Source organism: Lycorma delicatula, chromosome 9 (assembly GCF_047948215.1).
Source record: "Lycorma delicatula isolate Av1 chromosome 9, ASM4794821v1, whole genome shotgun sequence".
NCBI lineage: Eukaryota > Metazoa > Arthropoda > Insecta > Hemiptera > Fulgoridae > Lycorma > Lycorma delicatula.
The window spans coordinates 73,050,563-73,066,923 of record NC_134463.1 but is presented as its reverse complement, the minus strand read 5'-3'; the positions used below and the strand labels follow the sequence as shown (position 1 = coordinate 73,066,923).

General features: G+C 30.3%; 1 protein-coding gene across 3 annotated transcripts in view; it reads right to left on the bottom strand.

The window, feature by feature from the left end:
• LOC142329972 (lactosylceramide 4-alpha-galactosyltransferase-like) overlaps nucleotides 1–16,361 on the bottom strand; it is a 280,005-nt gene that overhangs the window by 33,838 nt on the left and 229,806 nt on the right. For all 3 annotated transcript variants that reach the window (XM_075374957.1, XM_075374958.1, XM_075374961.1), the window contains one exon: nucleotides 9,122–9,862. In XM_075374957.1, coding sequence (XP_075231072.1) covers nucleotides 9,122–9,585 — 464 coding nt within the window. In that variant the 5' untranslated portion in view covers nucleotides 9,586–9,862. The remainder of the gene's footprint in view (nucleotides 1–9,121; nucleotides 9,863–16,361) is intronic.

The window sequence follows — 16,361 nt, the reverse complement described above, 5'->3', positions numbered from 1 at the left end:
CGTCACCTCAAGCACATTATTTTTATAAATAAGATGAATATAATACATTCATCAAATGGCATGTATTGAGCTTTAATTTCATATCAATAAACAATTTAATTTTAAAATTAACAGAGTACTGCTTAATTAAAAAACGTCCGTCTTCTGTGTGAATATTAATATTTATGAATATTAGTGCTAGTTATTTTACTTAAATCATACTCGTAATTTTAAAAGATAAGTATATAAAAAAATTAAAAAAGAAATTAAAATGTGATTACAGTTGGATCTTTTTTTCTTCATAATATTTATCCGGGCTATGAATAAAGAAGGTTCATGAGCCGTATAGAGCGTAGCAATCACGAAAGTATCGGAACAATAGCTATCGTATAATAAAGTAGTAGTCTGTATATAGTTTTGTATAGTATAGCCGTAGTAATAGTAAACAGACTGAGTAAAAATGAAGTTTTATCTGAAAAGTTCTTCGATATTTACTGTTTCATTGAAAATTGAAGAAAATGAAACTTTTATTTCGATTTATCATCTTTGTTCAGGCAAGCTAGATAAGAAGAGTGAGTTCTACGAAATATATGAAATTAAATTGAAATCTTATTCTTTAAAATATTAAAAATATCAATTATTATTTTGATATATCAAAATATCATCAATCACCATTATGATGATTTATAAAACTTTTGTTTTATAGTATTTAATATTTTCTGATAATGTGAAAAGAATTAAAATTTGTTTTTTTTTTAAATTTTGTTCCACATCTTTGGTTTCATTAAGGCAAATAACATTTTGATATTTATTTAATGAGCATCTATATTTGAGAAAATTTTCAAGTTACAAAAATTAAAAGACTAAAAATTAATTACCCAAAACTATTGTAAAGGTTTCGAATCAACTGGTTTGTAGCTCGTAGTTAATCGAAGGAAATACACTAATTATCTTCAAAACAGAAAAGACTAGATAAATATTTTTTTTGTCTTCAGTTATTTGACTGGCTTGATGCAACTCTCCAAGATTCCCTATCTAGTACTAGTCGTTTCATTTCTGTATAGCGTCTACATCCCGCATCCCTAACAATTTGTTTTACGTATTCCAAACGTCGCCTGCCTGCACAATCTTTCCCTTCTATCTGTCCCTCCAGTATTAAAGCGATTATTCAAGGATGCCTTAATATGTGACCTGTCTCTTCTTAAACTATATTTTCCAAATGCTTCTTTCTTCATAGATTAGCCGCAACACCTCTTTATTTGTAACTTTATCAACCCATCTGTTTTTTAACATTCTCCTATAGCATCACATTTCAAAAGCTAATCTTTTCTTCTCAGGTACTCCGATTGTCCAAGTTTCACTTCCATATAAAGCTTCACTCCAAACATATACCTTCAAAAATCTTTTCCTGTCTTTTAAATTAATTTTTGATGTAAGCATATTATATTTCTGACTGAAGGCTCGTTTCGCCTGTGTTATTCGGCTTTTTATATCGCTCCTGCTTCGTCCATCTTTAGTAATTCTACTTCCTAAATAACAAAATTCTTCTACCTCCATTATCTTTTCTCTTCCTATTTTTATATTCAGTGGTCCATCTTCGTTATTTCTACTACATTTCATTACTTTCGTTTTGTTCTTGTTTATTTTCATGCGGTAGTTCTTGCGTAGGACTTCATCCACGCCGTTCATTGTTCCTTCTAAATCTTTTTTACTTTTGGCTAGAATTGCTATATCATCAGCAAATCGTAGCATCTTTATCTTTTCACCTTGTATTGTTACTCCGGATCTAAATAGTCCTTAAACATCATTAACTGCTAGTTCTATGTAAAGATTAAAAAGTAACGAGAATAGGGAACATCCTTTTCGGACTCCCTTTCTTATTACGGCTTCTTTCTTATGTTCTTCAATTAATACTGTTGCTGTTTGGTTTCTGTAAATGTTAGCAATGCTTCTATCTCTGTATTTGTAACCCTAATTTTTTTTAAAATGCTGAACTTTTTATTCCAGTCTACGTTATCGAATGCTTTTTCTAGGTCTATAAATGCCAAGTATGTTGGTTTGTTTTTCTTTAATCTTCCTTCCACTATTAATCTGAGTGCTAAAATTGCTTCCCTTGTCCCTATACTTTTCCTGAAACCAAATTGGTCTTCCCCTAACACTTCTTCCACTCTCCTGTCAATTTTCTGTATAGTTTAGATAAATAGGTCAGGTTTAAAAATAAAAATTATTTTTTAATAATTTAATTAAAAGGGAATACCAAATGATGATTCAAAACTTGGACGATAGAAATGCCAGGCTTCGATTTTATTTAAAAAAGAAAAACTTAAAAAAAATTTTCTATACTTTTGCATTGGCGTATTTAAATTATTTCAATCAAGTATCTTTTACTTTCCCGCCTAGTACTATAGTAATAAAAGGGAAAGTATTGTAATCGGTCCAGTTTGGGCATATACGGTTTTCACCGGATCTTTACGTTTTGACACCTAAGGAATTCAAAAAAACAGATGAAAATTTTCCGGATATTTGTATGTACGTGTGTTTGTTGGGTGTCGCCCTCTAAATCACCTTATATCTCCAGAACTACTAGACCGATTTTGGCCAAAGTTGGTCAGATTACTTCTATGTATAGGGCATTAAATTTTCAACTTAAAAGTTCAAGGGAGTGAAGCTGCAAAGCAAGGTTACCATCAGTATTTCAAAATTTCGAACAAATTAATGTCTTATTTTTCTTGGTACATTTGTTAACAATGAAAAAATAATATTTAAAAAAAAATTAGCAAAATCGCACCCCTACCCAAGAAAAATGATCTGACTAAACTAGTGTCTAAGTGGGTATAATGTGTCATTAGTATCCCCTCTCACCACAAGGAGCGCTAGTGTAACAATGACGTACAGCTGCTGTAGTCCTCTTCTATGTTGTAAAGCCACAGGTGAGCGGTAGAATTGAAATAATTAATAATATTTAAAGAGGTCACTGGTACCGCTATACCCGTGCGAATGAAATACGGTATGCGCGCGCGGTTTAATAAGAATCATTGAATTAAATAAACAAAAAATATTCTATTTAAATAAAATGATAAGTATTTTAAATTAAGTTGTGTGTGTGAGCCATTCATCACAAAAAAGCCGCGTTGGCGGGAAAGTCCCACAACTGTGTTGTCAGTTTTATTTTCTTTCCTAATGTGTACGTTCAATCTGTTTAACTAGTGAACAGTAAGCAATCCCCTCCACGGCCCAATGAGATGAGGATGATATGTATGATATAAATGGATTGTAGTCTTGTAGAGACTCAGGCAGACCATTTCTGAGATGTGTAGTTAATTGAACCGCAACCACCAAAATTCACTGGTATCCACTGTCTAGTATTCGAATAACGTATAAAAGTATCTAACTTTTACTAGGAATTGAACCTCAGAACCTTCGATTTCGAAAATCAGCTGTAACAAATTATCTACCATGACGAGATTTTTTCACTTGACCTAGGTGGCTTTTATAGGTAATAATTTTCTGAAAAATTGTGTTTTGAATTTAAGTAACATACTAATTGAAGTAATTCTTATTACTATAATTGATTAAAGTTGTAATCTTTAAATTTTACAATCTTTAAAGACTTTATGGGTAGCACTTCTCTTCTTTTTTTTCAAAAATAACAGTAAAAATGCGAATTTTTACATTTACAAAATAATAAACAAATAAACCAATAACCAAATACATTTTTTATCGAAAAAGGACCAATTTTTCATATTAACAATCAATCTTTGATTCTATATTTTTTTATTTCTACTCTTCGATTTCATTCAAACATGGGTCTTCCAAATTTACCTCAGAAAGGTCCAATATATTGTTATTAATAATATAATATTATTATGAGCAATAATAGTTGCTCATTATAATAAATATGATCTAACCAAACTTAACCTACGCTCGCTTCGTTCGCTAACCTTGACTAGCGAGCGAAGCAAGTGTAAGTTAAGATTGGTTAGATTATATTTATATATTTTTACACGGATTTGAATACTAGATCGTGGATACCGGTGTTCTTTGGTGGTTGGGTTTCAATTAATCACACATCTCAGGAATGGTCGAACTGAGAATGTACAAGACTACACTTCATTTACACTTATACATATCATCCTCTGAAGAATTATCTAAACGGTAGTTACCGGAGGCTAAACAGGAAAAAGAAAGAAGATTATATTTATAATTTCTCTGCAAACACCCACTGATTTGGAAGAAAAAAGTAAAAAAGTGGTACTCTATCACCGAAAAAGTTCCAAATTTTTAGATTATTTTTATTTTGTTTCATCTGAGTATTGTTTCAGGTTATTAACTAATTTCCAATTCAATTGATTTATACCTCTATTCTTCAAACAGTCAGGTGATCATGAATAATGTGTGAAATTTCTTTTGTTAATTTATTTTTATATTAAACTTGTATTTGTTAATTTTCTGTAAATTTTTAAAATTACCATGCATATATATATATATATATATATATATATATATATATATATACCTCTCAATAAAGACGTCAATATTATTATTATTATTATTATTGTTAAGTTAATAACGCTGTAATTCATGCGATTAAGAAAAAACATAATAGTTATTTCATGAAAATCGATTCTGTGATTCTAGTGAAACAGTACCATAAGAAAACATAACATTAAAACGATTCCTTCCTTGAGTTAGCAAGTAAAAACTTCACAACTTAAGTTATTGCATCTGAATAAAGCTAACTTGTACTTTACAATTAATAAATCATAATATATTTATAATAAAAACAAACGTTTAATATACAGCTTAAGTATGTATGTAGCGTGGGTAAAAAGAATAATGAAAAAAATTTATATATCTTATAATAAAAAGTAATTTTCCATTGTATGACCTTGTATAATGCATGTTAAATATCGTGAGTAAACACCTGCTAGTTTTATTTTTACAAAACTCTGGCAATACACGTTTATCGTTTTTTTCTCTATTAATTTCAGTTTCATGAAATTAAAAAAAAAAAATGTACTTAAATGAAATATTTCGTAAATGTTAGTATTAACAAAAAATCATTTAATTATGAATTCAACGGAGAAAAAATGTTCGGTAGTAATAAAAGTTTTGTTATCAAAACTCAATATTTTGATGTTGGGGAGATAGAAACATTATCCTAAAGTACTGATTTAATTTTAATCACGTTATGAAAAAGTATATATGTTAAAGAAAAAATTAATAGGTAAAAGTAAGTATTAATAAAAGTTTATTAATACAAATTGAAGTATTGATAATGATGAAGTATTGATAATATTCATTATCAACTGATTATAAAATACGTATTACTCGTCAAAGTTTGTGAAGCTCAGGTAACGTGCAGCATGGAGCTGGATTGCGATTGGCTCTTGTTATCTACCACTTCCTTTCGCAATGCAATATACGCTTTTTAGACTTTAATGAATGACCCTCCCGGCTTGGTGTAGTGGTGAACGCATCCTCCCGAATCATCTGATTTGGAAGTCGACATTTCCAGCGTTCAAGTCCTAGTAAAGTCGGTTATTTTTACACGGATTTGAATACTAAATTGTGGATACCGGTGTTCTTTGGTGGTTGGGGGTTTCAATTAACCATACATCTCAGGAAAGGTCGAAATGAGACTGTACAAGACTACTCTTCATTTACTACACTCATACATATATCATTCTCATTTATCCTCTGAAGTATTATCTGAAAGGTAATTACCGGAGGCTAAACAGGAAAAAGAAAAGAAAGAAGAAGACTTTAATGAATAATATACACTTATAGAATGGTATAATGAATAAATTGTGCATTCATCATTCTTTAACAAAGAAACTGTAAAATATGCACGTTTAAAATTTGAATAACCATGTATGTTCAGCTGAATATATTATTTATGAAAGATTAATTTAAAAGGAATACAAGAATGGAACAGTTAGTGTCTAAAAACATTCTTTCTAAAAAAAAACCAAAAACTTTTCATTATTAAAAGATTATAAAATAATAACAGATAAGAAGACAGCTACAACAAATTGTAAATAATATTAAAAAAAAAAATGAAATAAAAAACTGTGACAAAGCAACAAAAGACAGTGGAAAAATCAAACAACGGAACTGAGAGTATTAAATTGTTACACTTGCAAGAAATTTCGTTATCTCGTAGAGTCTGGTGAAATAAATTTTGCAACATCAAAATGGTTTTTTTCTTTGTGTGGCTACAGTCCCCCGTAAAACCGAAGGAATTTTTAACGTGATAATTTTTTTATGGTTTGTTTCTCGACTTTTGAGGAAAATGAATCACTCCGCGGTATATTCATTCATTTTATGTAGCAATTCTGATAACTCTGAAGTTTTCAGTTAATCGGCATGACAGCCCGTATCATTGAGATAATGAAAAAAATGTGTATTTCCAATTTTAAATTCAGGTATTACATTTTTTCTAATAAAACTGTCTTCAGATTCTTTATTCAAAAGTAACTTTTTACTCTCATATTCATAAAACGTACCTTTTTGTTACAAAGAATTTTAAAGTAACGTCAGACTAAAAAATTAACTAGTATATACTGGAAAATATTAACACGTACAGCTTAATTCAGGGTAACGGGAAATTTTGAAAGTTGTGTTGGTAGGCGTGGGCAAGTGTCAGCACTGAATAAACTATAGAAGCTAGCTCACGCCATCTTGCTTTTTATTTATCATGGATACTTGAGAGTGGTGTGCAACATGTTTTTGCCATAAAAGCTGTTTATAAACCGTCTGGAGGGTTTTCTTAAAGAATTTCGCCTTCAACTGGCGGCGAAATTTAGGACGTCACGATCGTGTACTTGTAATTAACACATGGATACGTAATTGTGAGGAAACAGGTTCACCAATAAAAAAGAAACCTCTAGGGGGCTGCGGACTGTTTCTACACCAGACAGTATTGAGACTGTTCGAACTTAAGAAGCCCACACCAGTCACAATTCGTCGTCATGCAGTGTTTTTACAGTCGCGTAGTTGAAGTTTTAGAAGAATAGTGTTGCAGGACTTTACCATTCAGGGAAGTTGGGAACAGTTTGGTACAGTCTAGGAACTGAAACCACATGATCACATAATGCGACATCAGTTCTTTGAACGAAAGAATTGTAAAGATAAACGATAAGAATGACTTTGTTTAAGAATGACTTTGGTAACAAACCGTAGATGTCGGATGTAACCCACTTCTAAATTAACGGGTTTGTAATAAATAAAATTTTCGTTTTTGCGTTCAAGAGAATCCTACACAGTTACACCAGAGCCCGTCTCACACCAACATGGATAAGTGTGATACACTGTGTCATCATATGGCATAAAAGATTCCTGTTGTTTTCAAAACTAAAAAAAATAAACTAAACTGTCGTGAGGACAGCATGTCAACTAAAGTAACATCTTATAGACACGTCACCAAGCTGGAAAATTTTGTCTCACAAAAACTATAGACATTTCGAGAAATTATTGACAACGCTTGGTTTCCTCAATATCACACACAATACAAATATCGATGGCTATTTTACACCAATTGTTTCTTAATCGTATAATTTCGAGAAATAGTGATATTCCATGGCCTTCCAGTTCTCCTGTTTTGTCCGCCTGCGATTTCTTCTTTTGGGCTCACCTTAAAAACAAAGTGTATATAATCGACCAACTACGGCAGATAAAATACGTAAAAGAGCCAACAGAAATTGTTGAAATTCCCGTTGAAATGTTGTATTGAACTATACAGAATTTCATTATGAGATAATAGGAATGTCTACACAGAGACGAAGCTCACTTGCAAGTTTTAATCTTCATAGTATAAATTTTGTCTATGTCTTTATAAATGGCATGTTCATTTTTATATTTAAATTTATCAATAAATTTATTTAATACAATTTTTTCAAAAGAACTCATTCTACTTTTCCCTGAAATACTTTCTGTATTCATTGCTAATTATTAGTAGGTATTATTATTATTACAGGTATTGAGGGTAAATATGCGGGATGCCAAGTATCCACTTCAAAAATCGTTATTTTTTTATTCTTATTTTCTTAAGTATATAGTTGAGAAATAGGAAGTAAAAATTTTGACGATTACCCATTCACCTTAGTTTTATGTTGAAAGGGGAAGCATACTGATTTTTTTCTTAAATTCTTCTTCCACCGAATTCTGATATATTGACAATTCAAGCCTGCGTAATCTTCTGGTCAATCTTCTCCCCTACCTTCCATTATTCTTCAATTACGAATTAATCGAACGCAGTAAATGCTAGTATCATAAAGTTGGAGGGATAAAAAAGTAAAATAAATGAACGGTGAGGTTAAGTCATAACGTTCTATGGTGTTCTTTTCGAAATGGAAAGTGGTGAGATAAACGTACGAAGCATTTCAAATCGAATTTCACATTGGTTATTTAAAATTAATTATAATAATTCTTTGTTCGTGTAGCAGTCTGTTTTATTTGAAATTCTAAATGTCTCAGGTCACGAGGTATATCGATATAAAATGTCGTTGTGAAAAATTTCATTAATATTGATGTTTCATGTAACAGAATTTCTGTCTTTACGTGGAGTACCCTACAAGAACATGAAAATTTTACCGCGGGCTCCCACAATTTGGTATGGTTTTAACGATAAAAACTTGATAGCTACGTCAAGCTTATTATTTTGCTTTAGCTGTTATCTTCTTTTTCTTCAAGTGGCATCTCCTTTCAGGAGATTTGCAGTCATAATTGCTACTTTGACCTTTGACTAGGCAGCTCGGAAACAGTCAGAAGTTGCACTAAACCAGCATGAAATCAGTATGAAAAATACTATAAGAATCACTATCATTTAACAAAATCATTGTTGATCAGTGATGTTATCTTAATTTCTTTAGTTTAAGTGTAAAAATTCGTATAATTGCCTCATTAAAGAACAATAAAAAATCATAATGCTTTTTACTATCCCTAGAAATCCTCGAAAGATATATTTGTTGTTCTTTAGTACATCTGCATAATCCTTAAAAGGGATGTGCGATGTTAGGTCGCTAACAAATATTTCACTTACGGCGCTTAGTATGTGATAAATGTAAATAAGGCTTTTCAAAATCTAAAAACATTTATCAAATATTATATAGTTAAAAGAAATAATTAGTAGTTTACTTACCTTTCCATATTTATATGACGAATTTGAATATTTTCATAAGATTTTAACAGTCGAATAAAATTATTAGTAGTAAAATTTTTTGAGAAAATCGGCGAAGAGAAAAAAACGTATACTTGAGAATCAGGATTCATTTTTGCAGCCGATTCGACGGCGCAAGCTTGTCTAGCAGAGAGCAATGTTGAAGCGTAATCGTGACAAGATGTCTCGTGGAAAAATATAGATGAACCAGGAATAACATTATCGTCATCGATTTCTTCCATTTCATTGATATCGATTGAATTATGTTCTTCATAATAGTAACACGCTACATCGTTGGCTCGTGATGAATTATGAGATCCGAAAAGCCATGTCGGTTGAAAAAGTTCGCTTTCCACGTCTAAATCTGTCAATAATGACAGAGTAACTATTCCACCGCCCATTATAGCCAACAGTAATAACAAAAACCTCGTTCGTATAACCCTCATTTTTTATATACATTATTTAATTCTAACTAAAGTAACTTTCCTTTTTTCTTAATATTAATAATTTTAATTTCACTTCACAAAAATAATATTAAATCTGTCTTCACGTATCATACTGTATTTTTAATACTATTTTATACAACGGATCGGTTAATTATATCTAAATTAATTCTTATTTCTCATAGGAACACTTAATCTTGACATTTTAATTATTATTTTAATTTTTTAAGCAATCTTTTTTTTTATCAAATCCTTCAACTGTGTTGTATCATCGACATTCCTGTAACAAAAGATACAGTAAATTAATATTTTATTTATTTAGTTTAGGTGTAATACATAGTTAAATTAATATATATTCATTTCCCGGGAGATGTTGGTCAAACTTAAGGAACGCATTTTCAGGATACCAAAATAAACAAAAAAATTTCTTATGGACGTAGATGCCGCTAAAAATTTATATATATATGTTAAAAAACATTTAATGAAATTTATTGTGTATATATACAAAAATATTTTAAATAAAATAAATTAGTTTGAAAATTTTTACTTTTGGAAATTCCAAAATTCTAAAATTTATTTCCTTTTGACTCGCCGTAAAAAAATAAAACATATTGATATTATTTTACACCTCATTCTTTTTTTCTGTAAAATTTCACCCCATTAATGAAATTTTAATTAAAATATCTAAAGAAAATTATTTTTTAACTAAGTTTAAATGTAACTTAACATTAAAAACATTTTAAAAGCGCAAAAATTTTAAAATTATATCTATCATAATTACCCTATAAGTCAAATAACTAATCTTTTTTTTTTTTTATTCTACCCATTTGCCGTTTTGAAATATCAATAATTTTCTCATTAACAGCTATTTTTCAAGCAGATATTTCAATCTGTTAATGTTTATTTTTAAAAATTGAAACAAACTCTGCTACCTTTTTTTTGATAAGATACGTTAGAAAATGTGTATAATAACTAAAAGCAATCATTTATTCATCATAGATAGTGTGATATTTTTAATCAAAAATTTAATTAAATATTTTGCATCAATCGAAATATGCAAATACAGTACAATAACGTAAGAAAAAAAACGATAAAGGAGTGTTTTATATAGTAAATAACATCTATGTTATTTATATGATTTAATCATTCATAGCTTCGTAAATACTAGTTTTATCAGATTATATTTTATTAAATAAAATATTAAACATTTTATTATGAATAAAATGATAGATCATTTGTTTAAATCGGTTTATTAAACAGTTGAAATATAGCTGAAATTGTTAAAGTGGATTGCGAATATTTCGCAGTCTGACAATTTTCTGCCTGCTCTCACTTAATAATATAAATTATTGTTATTTAATTTTAATTCAGTTAATGTTAGGTTATGTAATAATTCTCATTTTCTTTCAATTTAATTTTTACATATCTGTATAATTTTTTACTACCATCGTCTTCCCCTTTTTTATACTTAGAGCACATCAGTTTTAATTATCCAGAATTTTCTAGTAACCGTTTTTTTTCTTTCTAGTATAGTCTCCTGTTCTTTCTTGTTATTCCACTTGTTTTAAATTTATCTATTTAATCTCTATTGAATGTATATTTTTAGTAACTTCTAGATATGTACATAGGGTTTGTTTAAATTTCAACTTCACATCACTCTGTCTTATCCTCTTTAATTTGATTTTTTTTTTTCATTTTGTTTAGTTTCTTAAACATCAGGCTGCATTTCATTATTATTTAATAATGGTCACATATAATAGATTATTATTAATTATTTTTATTCGATTAATGAAAGAAGTGAAAACAGGCAGAAAATTGTTACACTCCGTAATCTTTGCGATCGATTTAACAATTTCAACCCCTTATCAGATGTTTATCAATCGATTTAAATAAACTTTTTATTTTTATAATGTGTACGCTGCAATCTGTTTAATTAGTGAACAATAAACAACTTGCCGTGCTCCAGTCAGTATGACATATAAATGAATTGTAGTCTTGAACAGATTCAGGTCAACCATTCCTGAACGAGAAGGCTGATCCCACAGATCAAACCATGACTGGGCAGAAGGTATGGCGAGTTAACGTATAAGATGACGCAGTTCCTGTCCGGTCATGGCTGCTTCAACAAGTATCTGTGGGACAGAAAGAGAAGGATGTCGGATGGGTGCCTCTACTGCGGTGAGAGTGATACAGTGAAGCACACAGTGTTACACTGTGTCAAATGGGTGATGGAGAGGAGAGAGGTGGAGCATGTTATTGGTATGAACACCCCAGATAACGTGGTGGAGACGATGTTGTTTAATCGGCGGAATTGGAGCGCCATTAGGTCATCCGTATAATGAGAGCTAAGGTTAGGGAGGAGGTGGAAGATGAAGAGGGTGGACGTCAAAAACGGAGATTTGGGATTTCTAGATTAGGGATTGGGTGGATAGCCCCTTTCAGGAGGTATGGGGTGCCGAGGTGTCTCACGGCCGATAAGTGAAAGGGGATTCTAGGGAATTTGTTAGGGAATTAAAATGAAAAAAGTCCCGGATGGAGGTCCCTCTAAGGGGACTTCCGCTTAGAGGCAAGGCATTAGAAAAGACCCAGTCCCGGCCGACGGGTGGTACCCCGTGCTGGGAACGGCATAGTCGGGTCCAGCATGGTCACTCGGGAGGTTAGAGGCAAACGCACCCTTGGGATTGAGTCGCGCTTCTCCGGCCTAAATCCGGTCCCAAGGGGAAGAAGGGATGAAAAAGAGAGAAAAAAATGTCGATCATTCCTGAGACGTATGATTAATTGAACTCCAACCACCAAAGCACATCGGCATCCACCGTCAAGTATTCAAATCCGTATAAAAGCAACTAAATTTTACTAGATTTTAATTTCAGAATTTTCGGCTTCGAAAATCAGCTGTTAAACAACTGATTTGCGACGACGAGTTAACCGCTATACCAGTCCGGTGGACTGATTTAAATAAATGAGGTATCATTTTGTTCGCAAGAAAAAGATTATATTTTATCAAATAAAACATATTCGATAAAATTAATATTTACGGAGATATTAATGATTAAAAAATTTTATTAACTGCCATTTTGTAATTTTGGAAGGTAAAATTTTCAAACATTTTTATTTAATTATTATTTATGTTAGATATATATATACACCGAAATGTATTAAAATATCACAGTCCGTTCTTAAGATATATAAAATTTTATTGAAAAACATATAATTGTTAGACATAGCGAAAATTAAGCTAGATTTGTTCACATTTGTTCACATGAACGTTTTTTTTTAAATTATTAATTATTTTTTAATTATTATGTCCTGAAAGTCAACATCTCCCGGGAAAGCTATAATGTAATATAAAAGCCTTTGAATATATAATAATTAGCCTTTAATATATCATAATTAAAGGCAGATATAACATATAGTTTGAAATCTAGGTAATATGTATATTTATATATGATTCTTATATTATTTTTAGTAGTCTTCTCAGAGGTTCAATTTCTCGATCAAAAAAAGGACACTAGTACATTTTTTTAAAAGTTTTTTCAAAAAAGTAATTTAAAGAAACGGACTCCTGATGTAGGCCTATAACTTTATTTCAAACACGGACATTTGTAAATGAACCAATGAGAAAACAGAATTTAATCTAATGCCAGAACTAATAAAACTAACGTGGATGCCGTCTGTTCTCTTTCTACAAAGGTTAGTTCAGCCTTAATTCTAAAAACGTAAGGAATTTTAATAAAATATTTATTTTTGGAGGAAGAATTAGCAAGAGTATTTCTCCAGTATCTAGTGGAACTGGAAGTGAAAGGAAGAAGAAAGCAGAGCCAGTATAATGGAAACGGTACTTTTAAAAGGTTCAGAAGTATATGTTCAAGAATGAGTAGGTGTGACTACCCCATAGTGTACAAAAGGGACTTCTATGGCATTTGCAGACAGGATCAAAGAAAAGCTATGATCAGAGTCAGGTCCATATCTAGGTATAGGCAAACTGGACATTTGTCCAGAGCGGCTGATTTTGGGGGAGGTTGCAAAAATGGTTGTAGAGAAAAAATAACCTTTATAAGAAAACATAAAAAATTATAAAACATGAACGTTCGTACATTTTCAACACGCTACTAGTACTTAAGAAGTTAGGCTACCCTTCATCTGTTAAATGAAAGCACGTGAGAGCATGCATTCTGAGAGCTTCAGTAGAATCCCATTCTGAGAACTTCAGTAGAACCCCATTTTGAGAGCTTGAAATATAATCCAATAGTGTACAATAAATGTATTGGAGGGCTTAATCATGTCTTTGTCGGCAAAAATTGACGCTTTCAAGTGCGATTCTGAAAATATATTTTTTGTGTGCACTTATCCCGTTTTGAGAAAAACATTTTATTTTTATGACCGATTGGCGGAAATGTAATTTGAAATAAGGACGTTCAGAAAATTACAACAAATCTGTCATTGTTTATTTTCACAATTTACAATACAGAATCTTTCAAATTGCCGACTATTTCGTTTGAAATAAATACCCATAAGTGAACTTTTCTGAATTTTTGCGATAGCTTGTTTAATCTTAAAGGATTTCCTTGACGAGTGATATAAAGATTTCTAAAGTGAACTTAGACAAACGCTTAATAATATTTTGTATAATAGTAAATCCTATTGTTATTTAAGGAGTTGATTAATTTGAGCTCAGTAACAAAATTTTATATCTGTAAAGCGGAAAAGTGACAATAAATGTGAAGAGGGCGTTGTTAAAACGTTGTATTTTCATTTAATTTTATTTATATATAACTTGTTTCGAGTTTATATAACGCGAGTTTATATAATATAATAGTTTCGTCAATGGACAAATATATTAAAACGCCAGTTTTATCAAGTGGGTACTACTGGAGAGTCACCTGATATAAATACATTTAAGTTGTCAGTTCTGTTAACATTAATAGAAAAAATTGTCCCTCAAGAGAAGTATTTAAATTCATTGCATTATTAAATTTCGGGTGGAATATTAATATAGCCCTTAGAATTATACTAACTTTGTCGCTACCCGTAGCAAGTGGTGAAAAAGGTTTTTCTAAACTAAACATTATTAAAAACTATTTGAGATGGACAGTGACTCAAGATAGGTTAATGAATTGACTATGATAGCTATCGAACAAGAATTACGTTTCAAAGAATTTATAAGAGATTTTGTAGAAAAAATTGAGGAGAACATTTTTTAATATTCAATTCAGTTAAAATATAGGTTTTTATTATTATTAAAACATTGTATGCAACAGTGGAACGAGACAAATTTATCCACATGAGAATACGATAAGTAAAATAATTTAACATCCATCAAATAAAATACATTAAGCAATAGACTGATTTTTACCAGATAATAAATGGCCACAAGCACGTTGCCTATTTATGACACATGGTGACATTTATGAGTCACAAAACTTGAGTATAAGTCAAGGCTGAGTTGCAGGTCATCAATTATTTAAACGTTGTGCGCCTAGAATATTACATTATATTTTATTGCATTATAAAATCGTTTGAAGGTTAAGACTTAACAGAATAAGAGTGTTCGTTACTTAATTTAACTATGTTTACTCTTTCATAAATTGATATTTTTCTTAAAATTATAGAAAAATATATATTTTCCTACTTAAATTATTTCCCTTAGAAATGGATCGGTCGTGGAGATTTTCATTCCTGGCTCCCAAGATCTAATCTAACAACTTTAGACGTCTGCGTCTGCGAATATTATATAAAAAAAATACACTCGTCCGGAATCAATTGTCCGTGTTATTGATGCAGCTGAGCAACTTAGACAACCCTGAGGTATTAAAAAGAGTTAAAAAAACAGTAGTACATATGTGTGCCAAGAAATGTGCTGAAAATGGTGGGCTCATTTTTGAACATTTATAATAATGTTTATTATAATTGTTTATTATAATGTTCTCTGGTCTAGTGTACTGTTTCTAAATAAAATTCGAATTTTCCTAACTTTTATTTGTTTTATTCAACTTAATTTACACCATTTTGTTCAGAATAAAAACTACGAGCTTTGTTTAAACGTTGTACGTGTTTATTATCCATTTAACAAAGTTATTGTACATCAAACATAAAAAAAGGGGTTTTTACCCCAATTTATTGGTTTTCACTCCATATTTCTCAAAAACTACTGCAAATATAGTTTTAGGACTTACTTTATTCAATTTTTAAGGTAAAATGCCATAAAGAATCACCAATTCTGTCCTTTAATTAACGTCCTAAAAATTTCAGTACGAGCTCAATTTACTGGTGTAACTGAAATCCGAATGGACTACCTGTAATTAGCAAACGAAGCATTTTAGGATATATATGTTTATATATATATATATATATATATATGAACTTTTATTTATAATAAACACGAGTAGAACAGAGTATGAAACTCGGGAAAACTTTGTGATACCTCTGTATATAAATTATTCATTAATTTTAATTACTACTAGTAATTACTACTTTTATTTATCATTATCGTTTATTTTCAAGAAACTTCTATTTGTTTAGAACGTTCATTTTATAAAATGAAAAAAAATATAATTAATAATGACTAATACAATAAATATAAATCTAATTACATTGATTTCATTACAAAAAATACAAGATATTTTCATGTACAGAAAATCTGATAATATTGTTAATCAGAATAAATGTAAATCCATTTACTTAAAAAAAGCAGACTAATAGGTGCAAAACTTTCCCAGCTTTACATTTAACTATTTTTTATTAAAAATACGCCATACAGCCTTAATTATTTTATACACAAT